Source organism: Triturus cristatus, chromosome 6, assembly GCF_964204655.1.
Source record: "Triturus cristatus chromosome 6, aTriCri1.1, whole genome shotgun sequence".
NCBI lineage: Eukaryota > Metazoa > Chordata > Amphibia > Caudata > Salamandridae > Triturus > Triturus cristatus.
Window position 1 is genome coordinate 664,069,232 of NC_140589.1, and position 19,085 is coordinate 664,088,316.

General features: G+C 47.3%; 1 protein-coding gene across 7 annotated transcripts in view; it reads left to right on the forward strand.

The window, feature by feature from the left end:
- The window catches only part of MAP3K7 (mitogen-activated protein kinase kinase kinase 7), a 324,585-nt gene that overhangs the window by 287,698 nt on the left and 17,802 nt on the right, over positions 1–19,085 (forward strand). For all 7 annotated transcript variants that reach the window (XM_085611146.1, XM_085611151.1, XM_085611147.1 and 4 more), the window contains one exon: positions 2,541–2,602. In XM_085611146.1, the coding sequence (XP_085467272.1) occupies positions 2,541–2,602 (62 nt within the window). The remainder of the gene's footprint in view (positions 1–2,540; positions 2,603–19,085) is intronic.

Genomic DNA, 19,085 nt, shown 5'->3' on the forward strand with positions numbered 1-19,085 from the left:
CTCTGCCGGAAGAGTGAGTGAGCTCCAGGCTCTTTCTTCTAAACCTCCTTTACTCTGTCCATCCGGACAAAGTAGTTCTAAGGACCCGTCCCTCTTTTCTGCCGAAGGTTGTCACTGCCTTTCACATCGGGCAGACTATCACTTTGCCTACCTTCTTTCCGCCTCCCTCGGAAGTGGAAGAGAGGCTCCACCGTCTTGACCCAAAACGTGCGCTCTCATTCTATCTAAACCGCACACAACCGTTCCGGGTGGATGACTAGCTCTTTGTTGGCTACATAGGTGCCAAGAAAGGTCGGGCCGTACACAAGCGGACCATCTCTCGGTGGGTCGTTCTGTGCATAAAAGCTTGTTATTCTTTGGCTAAAAAAGAGCCTCCGGTGGGGCTGCACGCCCATTCTACCAGGGCGACGGCAGCCACTACTGCTCTGGGTGTTCCCTTGCATGACATCTGTCAGGCAGCTACGTGGGCCTCGCTGTACATGTTTACCAATCACTACTGCCTGGACAGCCAAGTCCGGAGAGACGGCTTCTTTGGCCGTTCTGTTCTCCAGGACTTTCTGGTGTGATCTTGGTTCGCAGACCCACCACCGGGGTTGGTATTGCTGGGGTATCTGTTCTAAGGTAAGGAATCGATCACTACGTTTTTCTTTCAGATGCACAAGTTACTTACCTTCGGTAACGATATATCTGTAAGAAACATTAGTAGTGATAGATTCCTTACCGCCCCACCCATCCTCCCCGTTCTGCGAACTGATTTCTAGGGTTAAGGTCATTCCTTTCAGGGCCCTAGTTTCAATGCACCAGTGGTCAGTTTCTTTCATGGCTCTGCGTTCCTGGCGCGGAAAGTAGTGTACAGAACTGACGTCGCCGCGCGTGGGCGCGTCTAAGTAGCTCCAGCGACGTCATCCCGACGCCAACGACGCATGCGGAGCCGCACGACGACGCCTACCGACACGCAGGGGTACTGCTGACGAAAACTTTCCGGATCCAGTCCGAGGCCTGGGGGTAATTCTAAGGTAAGGAATCTATCACTACTAATGTTTCTTACAGATATATCGTTACCAAAGGTAAGTAACTTGTGCTTCAAGATGGATAGTCAAATACATCCAAACTTGCTATATGAAAGCTAAACAACTTCTACCTGTTCCCCCAAAGGCTCACTCCACTAGAAAAATTGGAGCTTCCTTGGCTTTGTTATGGAACATGCTGGTATTTGTAAAGCAGCAACATGGTCTACTCCACACACTTTCACAAAACATTATTGTGTGGATGTTAAGACTCTTTTTCAAGCAACTGCTACCTTTAAAAGTTAACCACTGCCTAGGGAGAGGAACTGCTTTACAGTCCATGCAAAGCATGTGTATCCACCGCACACATGCCTCAGACGGATTATATTACTTACCCTGTAAGCATCTGTTCTCTTCCAGGGGATCCTCATCAATAGTCATAAGCATTAGAATATTCCCGCCCATGCGCGGGAATATTCTAATGCTTATGACTTTGATGAGGATACCCCTGGAAGAGAACTAGGATTACGGGTAAGTAACTAATCCTTCTTGGCATGTAGTGCTGTAGATTTACGTGTGCCCTCCTCCCCAATAATTATTGTGTAGGTTGCAGTTCATACACTAGTTCATATTCACGCATGGACATCTATTGCTTACATATACAGCATTCTTACAGTCTCATCTACCCACGGCAAAAAAATCTGAAGATGGCGTCGATGACCATGCGCAATATTACCAAGAGGAGGAGTCTTGTGACTCGAGGAAAACTTCTTGTAATCATCCGAGCCCAACACTAGATGGCGGACATATGCAAAGCATGTGAATCTACAGCACTACATGCCAAGAACAGATGCTTGTAGAGTAAGTAACATAATCCTTATGGCATATTTTAGAGTGCTGGGTATCAATTATTGTGTATTGAGGTATTCTTTTATATTTGTTCACTCTGATCCAAATGCAGAAAAGTTGCCATTTAGTGTTTTTAGGTTTCTCTCTTGTGTGGTTGCATTCAGTTTTTATTGTTAAATGTGAGCCCAGAATAATAAGTCATTTTGTATGGTTTAACCATTACGTCTAAAATATGAATGCTGCATGACAAAACCAGACCATATGCACTATGTTTATTGCCAAATGGGTAGGTGAGAATATGTTCAGAGACGTATTTAGAGGTTCTTTGTAATCCACAGCAGTTGAAGCATTTTTATTGTTTAGGGTGTGTTTCCAAAGATTGAAATTGTCTATGAGGGGATCTTTCACAAAAGTAGTTGGTAGTAAAAGCTGATTGATAATCTCACAGCTACACCGTAAAAAGAAAATTGGAGACCGGTTTTAATGCAGGTCGGTAATCTTTACATTAAAAACAACAGCTATGTAATTGTTCATTACTGAGTGAATGTGCCTGGTAACATATCACAACATATATAATGCATTAGCCAAGATCGTTAAAAACAAAATCTTTTATTGTATTATGTCTTTGATAGCTGTTGCACCTTTAAGTAAATGACTCCCTCACTTTGAACCTTTTAACTTCAGATACTAATGGGTCCGATAACTCCATCCCAATGGCATATCTTACTCTTGATCACCAGCTGCAGGTAATACTTGACTACACTGTTCTCTTGCTTTAATTTCTGAGTGCTATAAAATTTGAATTTTATAAATAGGGCTCCTGGTTTTATGGTATGTGTTTTTTGACATTTTCGTATGTATTTATCCCAGTGGCGGCTGGCAAGTACAACTTAGAGGGGGAGGGTGGGCCCACACACACTCTTACGCACTCCCTCACACCCATGCATTCACATGCAGACTGGTGCATACACACACACCCATTCACAACACTCACTCACTCATGCACGTACATTCATATACACAGGCACACACCAGTTAATAAAAACACAACTCTTACTTGCTGCTGCTCTAAGTGAGAGAAGCCTTCGAGGTGCCAGGAGGGTTGGGACTGCTGCCTCCCTTTATTGACTGACCAGGTCAGCCAATGAAGGGAGGGAGCATCCCCTGCCTCATCACAGAGTTGGATGAGAGACAGTCTGCTGATCCCACCCACTCTGATGAGGTGTCTGTGATAGACACTTAGCACTGGCCATTTCGGGGCCTAAAACTTAAACGCTCAGGCAAGAGGCTGTCATTGATTCTCCCCTTCATCATAAGGGGGAGGGCCTTTGTGGAGCTGAGGAAGTCACACCCAGAGGCTATGTGACCTCCTCAGCCCAGCAAAGTTCTGCTCAGGCAGCCAGATGTCTGCACATTTCGTTCATGTCTAGCTCCTGGCTTCCTGAACTGAAAATAGTGTGTCTGTCTGTCAGGCTGACCTTTGCTCAGCCTGACAGACCATCTTTATGCTTAAACGGTGCGGGGTGTTGCCCCTCTGCTTTTACGGACGGGCCGCAGCTGATTTATCCATATATATTTTATCTGTATTCATCCATACTTATTATGTGCCAAGTGTGTAAATTGAAGCTGTAACGGGTATATTTCCATGTTCAATTAACCAACAAATGTTTACATGTGTTTGAATGTCCTACAGGGTTTAGCCCTTTACAGTAAAATACAGTTATCTGAAAGAGACAATAGTTATAGATTCCTTACCTAAGAATGAACCCCCAGGCATCAGACTGGATCCGTAAACTTTTTTGTCAGCAGTACCTGTGTGCGTGGAAAGGTGACGTTGGTCAGCTCCGTGTTAGTCATTGGCGTCGTGGTCGCCGGGATGACATCGGAGTAGCTACTTAGACGCCGCTCTCTCACGCTGACGTCATTTCTTTCTTTCTCCGTGCCATCCAGTGCAGTTCCGGAGAGAGCGGTACCTCCCGTCACTTTTTGACTGACTTTTGTCGACACCGTTTTGATTCCTTGACTCCTGGTCCGCGTAGGGATGCCCAGTTTCAAGGCTTGCGGTTCCTACCGACGGTTGATGTCGGTGACTGCTCCGCACCGCGTGTGCCTGTTTTGTCTGGAACCTGACCACGACTCCAAGTCGTGTTCCCACTGCCGGACCATGAATCAGAAGTCTTTGCGGGAGTAGTCCCGAAAGCTTCTCGAGGCCTGGCAGTCCGCCCCACGCCGTTCGAGGTCCCGGTTGCGTGGGAGGTCGAGGGACCGGTCGCGGAGCCACCACCACAAGTCCTCTTCCAAGTCTTCGCACTCATCAGGTAAGTCGAAGCACAAGAAGAAGTCGAAGAAGCATTGTCACTCTTCGACTTCTTCCCGTCCGTCAGCCGACGCAACAAGGAATGCGGGCGGTGCCTCTCCGCGGCTGTGTGTGTGGAGCCCGCTGGGTCGGCTTAGAGTTTCCCTCCCTACCCGGGACCCGGAGCGACCCCTGCCCAGCTTCGGAGTTTCTATGAAGCGAATCATGCCATCTTTAAGCAGCCCGACTCTGCCGGCGCACCTTCGGCTCCGCGGACTCAGCAGGGGGCCCTGGACCTTCGACGCCGGCGACTTCAACTCTGGCACCGCAGGGTACCCTTGGATCAAGGCCTGCATCCGGATCGGCCTTGTAACAACCCCCCCCACAGCCAACGACGGTTGTGACCCCAGCCGGCGCCGACCCCGATCTCAACCCTCAGGTGGACACAGAGCCAGACCGGCAACGACCAACGCAGATCCGGCACCGATGGGAACGTTTGTGCCCCAGTTCCACCCTGGTGTTCCTTTTAGGCAGAATGGCAACCAGAGGAGGGAAGGAGGACTGGCAGGGGTCTGGAGACCCTTTGACTAACCAGATGGGATATGAATCGGACTGGAGAGAGGAGCTGGGGGAAGCCAGTGGTCTGGATAAACCCCCCACCCCCAGACCTTGTTATGTTGTCTTCTCCTACCGTGGCTACCGAGGAGTGAGCGTCTTACGCTGTGGTGTTGCGTAGGGCGGTAGAGGCTCTCAACCTCTAGTTACCTACAGTGGCAGTCAGGCCTAACCTCCTGACAGAGGTGCTTCAACCGGCAGCGAGCTCTTCGGAGCCCCATTACCGCTTAACAAAGTCCTCACTGACATCCTTTTGGGCACCTGGTCCAGGACCAATACATGGGCTCCTGTGGATAAGATGATTGCCTGGCGCCATCGCCCGGCCCCGGGTAACTCCAATTTCTTCTCCCAGCACCCCACCCCTGAGAGCTTGGTGATCTAAACTTCAACGTCCAAAGGCGCATTCCCTAACGCACCACCTGATGGGGAATCCAAAAAGCTGGACCACCTTGGGAAGATGTTTTCACTCCTCCAGCTTGGGACTGTGGCCGGTAAACACCGCATGTCTGTTGGACCGTTACACCCACTTTGTGTGGGATCCGGTGGCGCAGGTGCTGCTCCAGTGCCCGGAGGCGGCCCGAGCCGTGTTCTCCTGTGCAGTCGCCGAGGGGAGAGACGCAGCCAAGTTTACCATCCAATGTGGGCTGTACACGGCGGACTCGATAGACAGGACGATTTCAACGTCAGTAGCCCATCGACACTATGCCTTTCTGAGGTCGACTGCTTTTCCGGGGCTGTCCAAGCTACCCTTATGGACATGCATGTTCGGCGACAAAGCAGACAACGCGCTGGATCGCTTCAAGGACTCTCGGGCTACGGCCAAGTCCCTGGGCCTCTCAACCACCCACCCTGCGCAGTCTACTTTTCGCCCCTTTCGAGGCTACGGAAGGGGTGACCCATTACGTTCCACCCAGGGCCACAGGCCGGCGCAAGCTGTCCAGCCTCAGCGCGGCCAGGGACGTGAGACCCACTGTCGTGGGTCTGGGGGCCAGCGAGCAGGCCAGTCCACCACCGCCCCCTTTGCAGCAACCTCCAAACCCTCCTAGTCTGACCTTTCAGGGCCACCAATCGCCAATGGTGATGGCGCCAGGTTTCGCAATCCCCTCCCCCACTGGCGCACGATCACGTCAGACAGGTGGGTTTTGCAAATAGTCCTCTTCGAGGCTACCCCTCAGCCATGCCACCTCAGTACCATCAAATGTCGGAGGATCATCTGGCCCTTCTCCAACAGGAAGTTACGGCTCTCTTGGGCAAGGGAGCCATTGAGCGAGTTCCTGCCCCAGAAGTAGGTCGTTGTTGCTATTCCCACTACTTTCTGGTGCCCAAGAAGGACAAAGGCCTGTGTCCTATCTTGGATCTCAGGAACGTCAACCGCTTCCTCCGGAAGGAGAAGTTCAAAATGATGACTTTAGCTCAGGTCCTTTCTGCCCTCGACCCTGGAGACTGAATGGTAGCTTTGGACTTACAGGACGCTTATTTCACATCCCCGTCCTGCCGGCCCACCGGTGTTACCTGCGGTTCAGGGTAGGCCACGAGCACTTTCAGTTTACCGTGCTCCCCTTTGGCCTCACCAGTGACCCTCGGATTTTCACAAAGGTGATGGCGGTGGTCGCAGCTCATCTGCGCAGATCGGGGGTGCCAGTCTTCCCCTATGTCGACGACTGGCTGTTGAAGGTGGACTCGCCCCAGGCTGTCGTCTCCCACCTCCAGATTACAGCCAACCTCCTGCATTTGTTGGGGTATTCTATCAACGTGCCGAAGCTACACCGGACTCCCTTGCAGAAGGTCCTCTTCATCAAAGCGGTTCTGGACACGACACATTTTCGGGTCTCTCCTCCCGAGCAGCGAGTCCGGGATATTTGGGCTATGATTCCGATCTTTCAGCCTCTATCCTGGGTTTCCAGTCAGGGTGACCCTGCCGCCTCTGAGTCTGATGGCATCCTGCTGGTGGATCATGTTAGATAGCATATGTGTGCTCTGCAGTGGGACCTGAAGTTGCACTGGGCACACATCAGTGGAACCTGTCCGATTGCGTCCAGATTTCAGAGGGCACTGGACGCCAATTGCAGTGGTGGCTAACGAACCGGGATTGGGTCAACCACAGATCCCTCTCCCTTCTCCAACCAGAGTTTACAGTGGTGACAGATGCTTCACTGCTGGGGTGGGGCGGCCACATGGTAGAGGCAGAGATCCGAAGTCTCCGGCGAAGTGCGAGCTTCACATCAACCTGCTGGTGCTCTGTGCGATTCTTCTTGCACTCTAGGCATTCCTTCCCTCTGTCCGGGGAAGAGTAGTGCAGGTGTTCACGGACAACACCACCGCCATGTGGTACTGCAACAAACAGGGCGTGGTGGGGTCGTGTACCCATTGTCAAAAGGCCCTCCATCTCTGGACATGGCTGGAACATCAAGGCTTATCTCTGGTAGTTCAGCACCTAGCAGGTTCACTAAACGCCAGGGTGGACAAACTCAGCCGCAGGTGCATGATGGATCACGAATGGCGTCTTCACTCGGAGGTGGAGCAAGGTCTCTTTCAGCAGTGGGGAGAGCCTTGGTTAGATCTATTCGCCACATAAGAGAACGCGCATGTCAGCAATTCTGCGCGTTGGAATTTCCAAGGCGGCACTCGCTAGGTGATGTTTTTCATCGCAAGTGGAGTTGCGGTCTTTTATACGCCTTTCTGCTTATACCACTTCTGCTCAGAGTGCCTAAGAAGATCAAGTGCGACCGGGCCCAAATCATCCTTATGGCTCCGGGTTGGGCACAAAGAGTCTGGTACCCCGAGCTGTTACACATGTCCATCGATCCTCCGATCCGACTGCCTCTTCGGGAGAATCTTCTGTCGCAGCAGCAGGGGACGGCCCTCTACCCGAACCTGTCCAGCCTCCACCTCCTTGCGTAGAGATTGAGAGGCGACAGTTGACAGCCGTTGACCTTCCTCCCGAAGTCTGTGATGTTACCTTGGCAGCCAGGCGTCCTTCCACCAAGACGGTATACGCCTACAGATGGAACAAATTTGTAGCATGGTGCACAACAAAGTCTGTGGATCTCCTTTCTGCCCCTCTTGCTGAGGTTCTGTTGTTTCTCCCGTCTTTGGCCCAGCAGGGCTCTGTTCTGGGCACTTTGAAGGGCTACCACTCGGCCATTTCAGCCTTTCTTAGGCTTCCTGATCAGCCTTCTCTTTTTAAGTCCCCTGTTGTAAATCACTTCCTTAAGGGCGTTACTCATCTTTTTCCTCCTGTCCCCTTTGTAATGCCTCAGTGGGACTTGAACTTACTTACCTTATGTGCGCTCCCTTTGAGCCGCTTCACAACTGTCCTCTCAGACTTCTTACCTTAAAGACTGCCTTTCTGGTTGCCATCACCTCTGCTCGCAGGGTTAATGAGCTCCAAGCTCTTTCTTCAAAGCCTCCTTTTCTGGCTGTTCATCCGGACAAGGTTGTCCTCGGAACCAGACCTTCCTTTCTTCCCAAGGTGGTTACTTCTATCGACATTGGTCAAACCATCACTTTGCCCACCTTCTTTCTGCCTCCGCATCCTTCCAAGGAAGAAGAGAGGCTCCACCGTCTGGATCCAAAACGTGTGCTTTCCTTTTATTTGGATCGCACCAAGCAATTCCGGGTGGATGACCAGCTCTTTGTTGGCTACGTGGGGTCCAAAAAAGGTCGAGCCGTGCACAAATGGACCATCTCTAGGTCGATCGGTCTGTGCATTAAATGCTTACAACTCTTTGGCAAAGAAGGAGCCTTCTGTGGGACTGCGCGGCCATTCGACCAGGACGATGGCAGCTACCACTGCTTTGGGACGGGGAGTCCCCCTCAATGACATCTGTCAGGCAGCTACATGAACTTCTCTGCACACAGTCACAAAACACTACTGCCTGGACATCCAATTCCGGAGAGATGGCTTCTTTGGCCGTTCTGTTCTCCAGGACTTTCTGGTGTGATCTTGGTTCGCAGACCCACCTCCGGGGTTGGTATTGCTGGGGTATCTTTTGTCAGGTAAGGACTCTATAACTAATCTATAACTAATTGTCTCTTTCAGATAAACAAGTTACTTACCTCTGGTAACGATATATCTGTAAGAGACATAGATCAGTTATAGATTCCTTACCCCCCCACCCATCCTCTCCGTTCTGCGAACTGACTTCTAGGGTTGGGGAAATCCCTCTCAGGGCCCTAGTTTTGTGCACCAGTGGTCAGTGTCTAGCATGGCTTTGTGGTTCTGGTGTGTAATGTCGTGTAAAAGAACTGACGTCAGCAGGCGTCAGACTGGATCCGGAGAATTTTTATCAGCTGTACCCCTGCGGGCGAGGGCGACGTTTAAGTAGCTACTGCGTGTCATCCTGGCGACCACGGCACCAACGAACGCGGAGCCGACCGACGCCACCTTTCAACGTGCAGGTGTACTGCTGACACAAAATTCTCTGGATCCAGTCTTACACCTGGGTTTTCAGTCGAAGGTAAGTAATCTAGAAGTAATCTGTCTCTTACAGATATATTGTTACCGAAGGTAAGTAACTTGTTCATCAAAAATTATTTGCATTGTAGAACAGCTTCAAAAGCTGCACTCCTGAGATTATTTGTGCTTCAATAGAATCTTTTTGGGGGGTTTTAACTCCTCTGTCAGTCTGCACAGCTGTTTACCTAGCACGCATGATTGACAATAGTAAGCATAGTACAGAAGAGAACCTATTTTCTGTGTATTTTTTTTTTAATTAAATAAATGCAGAGAGGAAAACCGATTGTTTTCTGTCTGTATTTATCTGTCAAAATCAGTGAAAACTGAGCACCTGGAGCCTTATTTATAAAGTAGGTTTTTTGGTGCATGCACCTTTATAAGGATTCAGATGTTTTCTTCTGCTTCAAAGGCTGTATATGTATGAATAAAATCTAAGCATGGATGGGAACTTGTTTATTTTTTTAATTCATAAAAGACGTAGCAAACAATATTACCTTTTACCATTTGACCTCACAGAGCTAAATCACTAACTGCAAACCAGTTCTAATTTAATGAGACCAGAAGCACTTGGGAGCCTTCCTGAATAGAATCAAAGTCTGTAAGATAATACATTTCCAAAGGAAGCCTATACCATTGCTTTGAGGTGTGATCAGAAAACCTACAGTCCCCATGACCTCTAACTTTGCTTTTAGGTAACTAACAATCCCAGATATGCAGAAGACACGTTGCATTAAGTATAACCAATTATTCAAATGGATAACCTGGAGCCAAACCATTCACACACAAAAGTTGAACAGCGAGCTAATTTTACATCAAGATACCAGTTCATCAGATCCTGAGTCTCAAATTTCTATAGATCTCTAAAGAATGATGGGCAGATTAAACACATTCATGAGATTCCATCTCTGCTGCAATGAAACTTCTTGATTTCAACACCTGATACACTGTCTTATACACCAATGCATGTAACTGATGGCACCAACATACTAGCAGCTTTAAAAAAAACAGTTCATAATGTGATGCTTCTTGCACTTATCCAACAAAAATATCCAGATCCCTAAACACCCTTAAGCTTGGAAAGAAATGTATGCTTTTCAGTCCAGACAATCCAGCAATGGAGCACACTAGTTATGATCATCAGAAAGAAGCCACCAACTTTGCTTCAAAATGAACCCTTTTTTGTATCCTGTGCATCAAGGACTACCCAGGAAGAACGGTGTGTAACTCAATAATTCAAACTTTTCATGAAAGCATTTTATATATTTGATGCTAGAAAAACTATGTAGAATTCAGCCGCAAGTTCAGTTATGTTGAGCATTTTGGTTCTCCGTTTTGGTACCTTAAATATTTTAAACTGTTATGAACATCTCTGTTTGTGTAGGAGATTTCCAGACATTTTTAAGAGAGGCCAGTCTCTCTTTTCTCAATTTTAAGAACAAATGCTTATCTTGCGAGTTACAGTTAAAAGGAAGAGTGCAGTCGTAACTGTGCTGCTTTTAAAACCCCTAGTTTAAACAAGGAAGTGGAAATTAAAAAGAAAATGCATAGTGCGGCTAAACAAGGATTATAACTCTGTTAATGGCAACCAAGTGGCACCACTGATCCTCAGCGCACTGCTGCAAGAGTTGACCTCTGTTCTTTGTCGTCCCTGTCACGCAAGGATCTTTGTCTCTCGGTGTATGCCTTTTCAGTTATTACAGCTTTAGAAATAGTTTTTCCTAGGGCATTTTTATTTCTCTTTGTATGCATTTAGTTTTTTTTACAAGAAACCTTTACTTTGCAGATAATTACATTCACTGCAGAGTTCATAGAGAAGTACCTTTATAAAAAGCAAGGTATTTACCAAAGTAACCATAAGTTGCTCCCAAATTGGACCCTCCATGGATCCACAGCATTATGTGCTACATTGTGTGGAAGGCTCTTCGAACAATCTAGGTAGAAAGACTTTGATAAAAAGGCAATACTGCAGAACATCTCTAGCTTTCAGCCCATGATGGTGGTGATGTCATGTAGATCCATGGACCAATATAATTACTTTATGTGGAATTCTGCTTTCATGATGTCCAGTTGGTTTTGAATGTGTTTTTGTGGAGAGGAGGTATTTTTCCATTTATTCTCCACAGTATTTTCTGATCTTCTTCCATCGCCATGTCACATTTGTGTGAGAAGCGCATTCTCCTTTGCTAAGAAAGTGTTAGGGAAACCTAATCACTCAGCCAGTGTATGTTGTGTACTTAACGGTCATGCTGTCTAAAGTTCTTTAGAAGAAAATGAGAAGGCAAAGCTGGAAGTTGTTTGAGGATGTTACAACTATCCTTTGATGAATTCATCTCACTAGCCCAGGAAACGGGCAAACAGTGAGATAACCCTGCAAAGAGTCTCACACTCTAATACTGCCGGAAGATCCTCAATAAGTAGACTGAATTGCCTCTTTCACATTTGTCGACTTTGAGACATTTGCAGCCAATAGAGATGGTCCTGAAATTACCCAAGTTAACCACAGGGCTCCGTAAGTTTCAGCAGGAAAAGATGACCCTCCATTCCAGTAAGGTCATGCCAGAGAAATAATAAGTTACCTAATGGGCATCTAACATATTTTAATGTCAATATCTCTTCTTAGATGTTAAGGTGGTAATACTCTGCCAGCAAAATGCAGTAAGGGCACGCATGGGTAATTACACATCGGATTCCTCCGGATAAGTTAATTCAAAGGCCTAACAAACCAATCTTCCTTTTCATATTTGAGGACTACTTCTGCACTCAAAATTCCTTTGACTGTTCTTGGAAAGGGGACATCCATAATATTTGAGACCCTGCAAACTCAAGACCCATCTCAACCACGAGTTCCTGTTTTTTTGAAGACTGATGGTAAACCATTTCTGGCTTCTGCTAAATATAGCCAGTGATAGAAAGGATGGAAATATGCAACTTTGAAATCAGTTCTCCTTTTCTTGCTGAATTATGCTCCTCTCTATTTGTCTGTCATAAGGAAAATGAACTTTCCCCTAACTCTTTCTTGATACCTTTAGACAAAGACTAGTCTTGTCTGAAAGAAAATATGTGGCACTTCTTCATGAGTTCATCAAATTTAGCAGTGTTACTGGGAACATATAACTAGCCCTTCCGGGAATCCGTCACAAATGTATCCACATACCTGTCCAATGTGTGGTGAGAGATAACCTTGTGCAGATTGAGGGGGGAGATTAAGTTGTGCCAATCCAAATGATAACTATTACTTAGAACGGTGCAGCGTTTATCCTGGGCATGAGCATAGTATAGTAATGGTTGTGTCTCAAAACCCAATACTACCAAGAACAGCATGCTTTATATTCCTGGCTTAGGCACCGCTCTTAAATTTCCACACTGACGAGGAGAGCATCATGAAATAACTTAAGGATTAATGCTGAAATCAGTGGATTTGCATCAAAATTAGGAGGAATGTCTGAAGGGACAATTTACCGGTCCTTGGGCCAGTGACCAGTTATCAAATCCCTATTAGCAGCATCTCCAATAGTAACAAGGCCAAGAACCCTTTTTGTCAAAAGAGAAGTTACCAGAGAGAAGGAAGAGGAAGATGCCTACCATTTCCAGCAGCTAGTAAATCTCACGCCACTCAAAAGGAAGGATTCACACGCTTCTCCATTCATGGGTATTGAGGCGAGTGTCAAGAGAGGAACCACTTTCTCAGAGGCTATATTTAACAAAATGACTTGCTCAGAATACTTCGCTCTGTGGAGATCGCCCAGACTGTGCCAAAAACACAGTGTTAAGATTTGTATCCCAATATCTGCATCTTTACTATCAGGTAAATAATGTTCATAGCAAGTGTGGCTGTAGGTGCACATGCTCTGCATACCTCTGCCATCTAGTGATGGGCTCGGATGTTTGCAGGTTGTTTCTCTTTGAAAACATTTTATACATCACGGGATGCATTGTGACTCCACCCTTCGTGCCCATGGGCACCGGCTCCATGTTTTTTTTTTCTGCCATCTAGTTCATACATGTACCGACAGCGCTTCAAGATTTGTTGTCTCATGTTGGTTTTCAGGCCCACATGGTTGAAAATAGACACTGAGTACCAAGAAGAACCGGCCTGCAATGGACAACTTCTGTCCTCAAAAACACTTTTTGTCAGACAACCTCAGAAGACCAACTCCCAGCAACCTATTTCCTGCACGTACGCTGTGGCCCCTGCACCCTTCTAGGGCCACATGCCAAACCTCTTCAAGCTTCAGCATCTTAGAATACAGATAGTTTAAAGGGTGATGAAACAGACGCTCTTACCAAACGGCCACCTGTGATATGCTTAGTACCTGGGGTCAGACTGTCACGACATATGTAACTTGTCCCTTTCTTCAGACCACTGCGATGAGCCATGCCTCCCTTTCTTCTCCAAAAGAGCTTACGGTACTGACTGGAGAGGCAATGGGCATACTGCAAAGTATACCACTCGACATCTTCTGGAAACAGGACCCCTTTGACACCGAAGAAGGAGAGGACTCTGGTCCTTCCAGCATCTCTGCTTGCCAAGTTCCCAGTTGCCTCTCATCCAGCTTCTCCGAACAGGACGACAAAGGGGATGTTGTGATGACTCCCAAGAACAGTGGCCCTCCAAGAAGCACCATGCTGAGGCCAAGCACTCCTCTCGCTGGGGTTGGACATTTTGCCTTGTGTACAAAAAAACTGCCTGTGAGAAATTGGACTGTTGGTTGAGAGAGGGGTGTGAGCACTTCTCAAGCAACAGTCGCAGTCCTTGTCCGGGCGGCCTACAAAAGTCACTATATTAACCTGTTCGGAACCCTCTGGTAGCTTGACACAAAAGCAGTCAGGCTTAACTTATAGGCAATGTTTAAAGTATTTATGCAGCACTTAAACAGTAAGAAAGTGAAAACACAATGCAAGAAAAATCCAGCATCAATTCCGAAAAATAGGGCAATTTTTGATATATTATTTGACACCAAAATGACAGAAATCCAATCAGTAGAACTGGAGTTGTGAATGTTTAAAGTTTGAGGTGAAAAATATCACTAAAAGATCGAAGCGACCAAACCATGGACATCTAGTCGCGTGAGAAAGGGGCAAACTCTAAAGTTTTTGCCGACTGTGATGTAGAGCTGTTGAGATACACAAAGTGAATTGGGCCTGGTTTCCACTTACTTACAAACTAAGGAGAAATTTTAAAGAAAAATGTCTGCAAAGGTAAATTTCTATTTTTGGACTTTTTGGCAGTTGAAAATCTCCAGTGGGACAAAGCTGCAGGTTGTAGTCGGCAAGGGCTCCACTAAGCCGAATAACCCCCTCAGCGAGGAGCTGCTGAACAGGATTTGCTGCTGTGGATAAGAAGGATCTATAGCAAAGTCAGGTTAACTGGCTATGCACCTTAAGCGGTTCAGCGCTCAGGTAGGCCCCAGTCTGCTCTCGGTGTCGCATCAATTTTGGGCTGAAAAGTCACAAGTTTTGTATTTGGACTATCTGGGCACCTTTAGCACCACTTCCAAGTGTCCTGACCGGGAGGGGTACCATTTGCAGGGGTAGAACTCACTCAAGCTGGGTCTAGGTGCGGGTTCAAGATGGTTGGAGCCTCTTCTGTCCCTGAGGCTCTGGTCAGGAATGTAGTCAACTAGCCCTTGTAGTCACTCTGAAAGTCCTGGGCTGAAGCAGAAAATCAGATCCTGGGCAACAGGATAGTCCTCTGAGGGCACAAGGCAGGCTTCAGGCAGCAGGGCAGTCCTCTGAGAGACTGCCTCAGGTCCAGTTGTGAACTAGAGAATGGGTCTGAGGGTCCTAAATGTATGCCTGGTGCATGCTTTGAGGTGGAAGAAACTTCTGGAGTTTTCCCTCTACAAAAGTGTCTGGAATTTCCGGCTTCCTTGCCCTGGTCCCAGGATGTCAGGTGGTAGAAAAGTTGTGTGTGAAGTTTTGTGTGGGAGGGCTGAGGAAGATGCTTTGAAGTACAAGTGGGGCTGTGCACAGCTCCACTCTCGCCCTACTCCCATCCCGCCAACACTAAGTCCCCCTATTGTGTGGCTGTCTGGGAGGACACAAAGGCCATCTGCTAACTAGTTCTAGTCAAGTGACCCAGGAAACAGGTTGCAGGCACCAAATCATTACAAGAAAATACCAACTTTCTAAAAGTGGCATCTTCAGAATTGTTACTTCGCCGTTGGAGGATTTTAAATTATAATGCCTTAGACACCAAACATGATATTTCTACCTACTAAAAACACAAGTTATCACTTATTAAATGTAATAAGTTAACACAATGTTATCCTAAAGAGGGGGTAGGCCTCACAGTTGTGTTAAATACATTTGTGAATTTTTCCATACGAGGACATGTAGAACATAAAAGTACATGACCAGCTTTTCAACTACAAGTCACCCTGCTCTATGGGCTGTTTAGTGCCTACCTTAGGGGTGACATATATGTATTAAAAAGGGAGTTTTAAGCATAAGGAGGTTTATTTTGCCAGGTCGAATTGGTAATTTAAAAATGTACACAGGCTGTAATGGCTGGCCTGAAACATGCTTTTAAAAGGCTACTTAAGTGGTTGGCTCAATAAGTGCTTCAGGCCCATTAGTACCATTTAATTCCCAGGCCCTGGGTACAAGTTGTACCACTTTAATAGGGACTTATAAGTAAATTAAATGTGCCAATCGGGTGTAGGCCAATTTTACCTTGTTGTAAGTAGTCAGCACAAGCACTTAAGCACTGGTTAGAAGTGGTAAAGTGCACATAGTCTTAGAAGACAAGAAAAATGGGTTGTGAAAATAGGAGGGGGAGCTAAAACTTTGGGGGTCACCCTGCAGAGAGGACTAAGTCCAACACGTGTGCCTCCAGGGCCTCTGTTACTTTCGGGCTCCGGTTGGCGTAATGCGAGGGCTTCGGATCTGAAGAAGGACCCGTCGAAGGTCATCAACTAAGCTCTGCCATTGAGCACTACATGGCTCAAAGGCACCGACCAGTTTTGATCCCATTCGAAGGTGGCATCAAGAGTACAGTCGAAGCCAGCGCCAAGGATTCGGAGCAGCTTATCCTACAGAGACTTCAACAAACGCTCACCAGGCAGAAGCACCTCTTCATTTATTCCATCACCAGGAAAATTATAGTGAAACCATACCACAGATGGCCCTTGGGATGGTTACAGTGTCAATCTTCCTGCTGACCCAAATCTTGAGCACTGTCCCATCAGCGCGTCCCTCCACTACCCGCTCCAACTTCCCCAACGCCCTCCCAATACCACGTCCTATCATGGAGCTATCCAAAGAGCAACGGCTTCTGACTTGATGGACATGCACACACTCAAAAGCTTTCAAAATCCGAGCAGACTGTGCAGTTTCTACCTTTGGTCAAGAGTATGTTTAAATACACCCCTGAGACCTTTATAGAGTCACTCATGGTGAAGAAAAATTACCCCCTCCCCCCCCCCCCAAATGACCCTGTCTTCATGGACATGTACCCCCCAATTCTCTGGTGGTCCAAATCCTGATTTTATAGGCGATGCCCTGCTGCTTCATAGAGAGAGAAAACCGACATCTGTGGCAGGTAGACGCATGGCCATAGCTGCGGTTAATCACAGACCTATAGAAAACTGTCAGGTTCCTCTCCTGCTATGGGTCCCAGTGAGAGGAGATGAAGAAGGTTGTTAAACATCTCTGCAGAACAGGGGGTATGAAATAGTGTCCTAGGGCAAACCTATTTCTAACGCCAACATCCATTATGCCCTCAAGGCTGCTGACAGATTCTTTGGGCATTAATACTCCTCAGATGTTGTGCCTGACTCTGCATCTCGGGGTTCAAACTGGAGGTCCAAAGGCTTCTACCTCCCATTTGATGGGAAAAACCTCTTTGGGCCACAGGCTGACGATATGCTGGAGAAGATTAGGAAGAACACTGATTGCAAAATTCATGGGTGCCCTACTCTTATCAGAGGTACTAAACAGTTCTTTCACCAGTAGATGGGCAGAGATTACACCAGAGGTACCTACAGGGGTGGCCAAATCAAAGGTAGGGGTAAATGTGGCTCTGGTAAAGGGGCCCCCACCTCAAAACACGGACTAAATCTACCTTCCCCCTCCCCCCCCCCCCCCCCCCTCCCCCCAACAGCTCCCTTGATCGCACTTAATTTGTCAGGAAAGAAACTGCACAATTACCTTTTCCAGTAGGAGATCTTGCTGTGTAGAACTCACACCCCCTCATCACATCACAGCCCACAAACACATTCTCAGCAGAGAGCATCTTCGCCTTCTTGAGAAAGAGAGTGCCCCCTCAACACCGGGAGAAGGGTGTATACCCTCTTTACTTTCTCATTCCCAAGAAGGACTGTTCCCACAGACCCATCCTGGACCTCATGCTTCTCATCAAATACATTCTGTCAGAACATTTTCACATTTCAACCCTGCAGGACGCTATTCCTTTTCTCTAACAAGGTTACTACATGACAGCACTGGACCTCAAGGACACCTACTTTCAGAGATTCATCCTCCCCACCCACCGGTGCTACCTTTGCTTTGTGGCACAAATTGAAAGTACTTCTTTTCAGTGTTACAACCGCCCTCAAGGGTGTTCACAAAGTACCTGGTGGTGGTAGTCACTCATTTAAGAAGGTGCCGGCACTCGCATTTAACCTCTACCTTTGCATTTGGCGGATCATGAGCACTGGCAGGCAGCAATGCGTAACCCACATTCAAACTGCAATTTCTTTGCACCACTTCCTGGGATTCACCATAAATGCCGCCAAGTCCCACCATAAACCCTTATTGGTCCACCTCTTCCTAGGGTCTGTCCTAAATGCAGTTACAGGCTAAGCCTACCCCATCCAACAGCGGGTGTTGGTATTTCAGCAGCTCTTGCCTCTTTTTTTCAGCCCAATCGTTAACTTAGTCAGGACTGTAATGCGTCTCCTTGAAATGTTGGCCTCCTGCATTGACATAGTGCCCATGCCAAACTTCACATGTGCTATTGTAGAAATGCCTCTGGTGCAGTGGTCAGAAGCAGACCTACTATTGCTAAAGGCCAGCACCCTTTGCTCTATGCAGTAGTGGAACAGCAACAATCGGTTGCAAGGTAGGCCTTTCTCAGACCCAGACCGCCAGGTGATGATTACTGAGCATGCCTCTCTCACTGGCTAAGGGGCACATCTCGACAATATGACGATACGGGGGTATGGCCCCCTCAATAACCAGGGTATCACATCAACTACCTCTAGCTACTGGCTATATGCCTAGCTCTTAAAGCTTTCTTTCAGGTCATTTGGACAAGGTGATCTTCATAAATATAGACCGCATGACTACCTTATAGTACCTCCAGAAACAATGTGGCACACTCTCTTAAGACTAGTGCAAGAGATCTGGCACTGACCCATCCTACACCTGGTTTAGTTCCTTTTAGGAGTAGACAACAACTTTGCAGGTCACATCAACAAGTCCATGAGTGGGAACACCACCTGTAAGTCCTACCCACTTACTTCCAGGGCTGTGAGACACCACAGATAGACCTGTTCGCCACCCCCAAAAATGCAAAATGGCCAGACTATCAGGCACCCAGTTTGCTAAACCTAGCGATCTGCACTTGAGGTCTTCGCTATCTTCATCTCCTGCAGGAGTACATGACTGTCCTGCTTGAAGCCCCCAGACTTACTATGCACACCTGTTATGCTGCAAAGTGGAAAGTTTGTCCGCTATTGAATCCCCAAGCACCTGGACCCTAAAGCCTACTGTCCTGGACATAATTTGTTACCTTTTGCACATAGTGAAGCCAGGCATCACCTACACTTCCATATGGCTACTTTTAGCTGCTTTTGCTGCCTGCATGCCAAACATGTAACATTCTTCCTTATTCTGGAAATTATCAAACATCCCA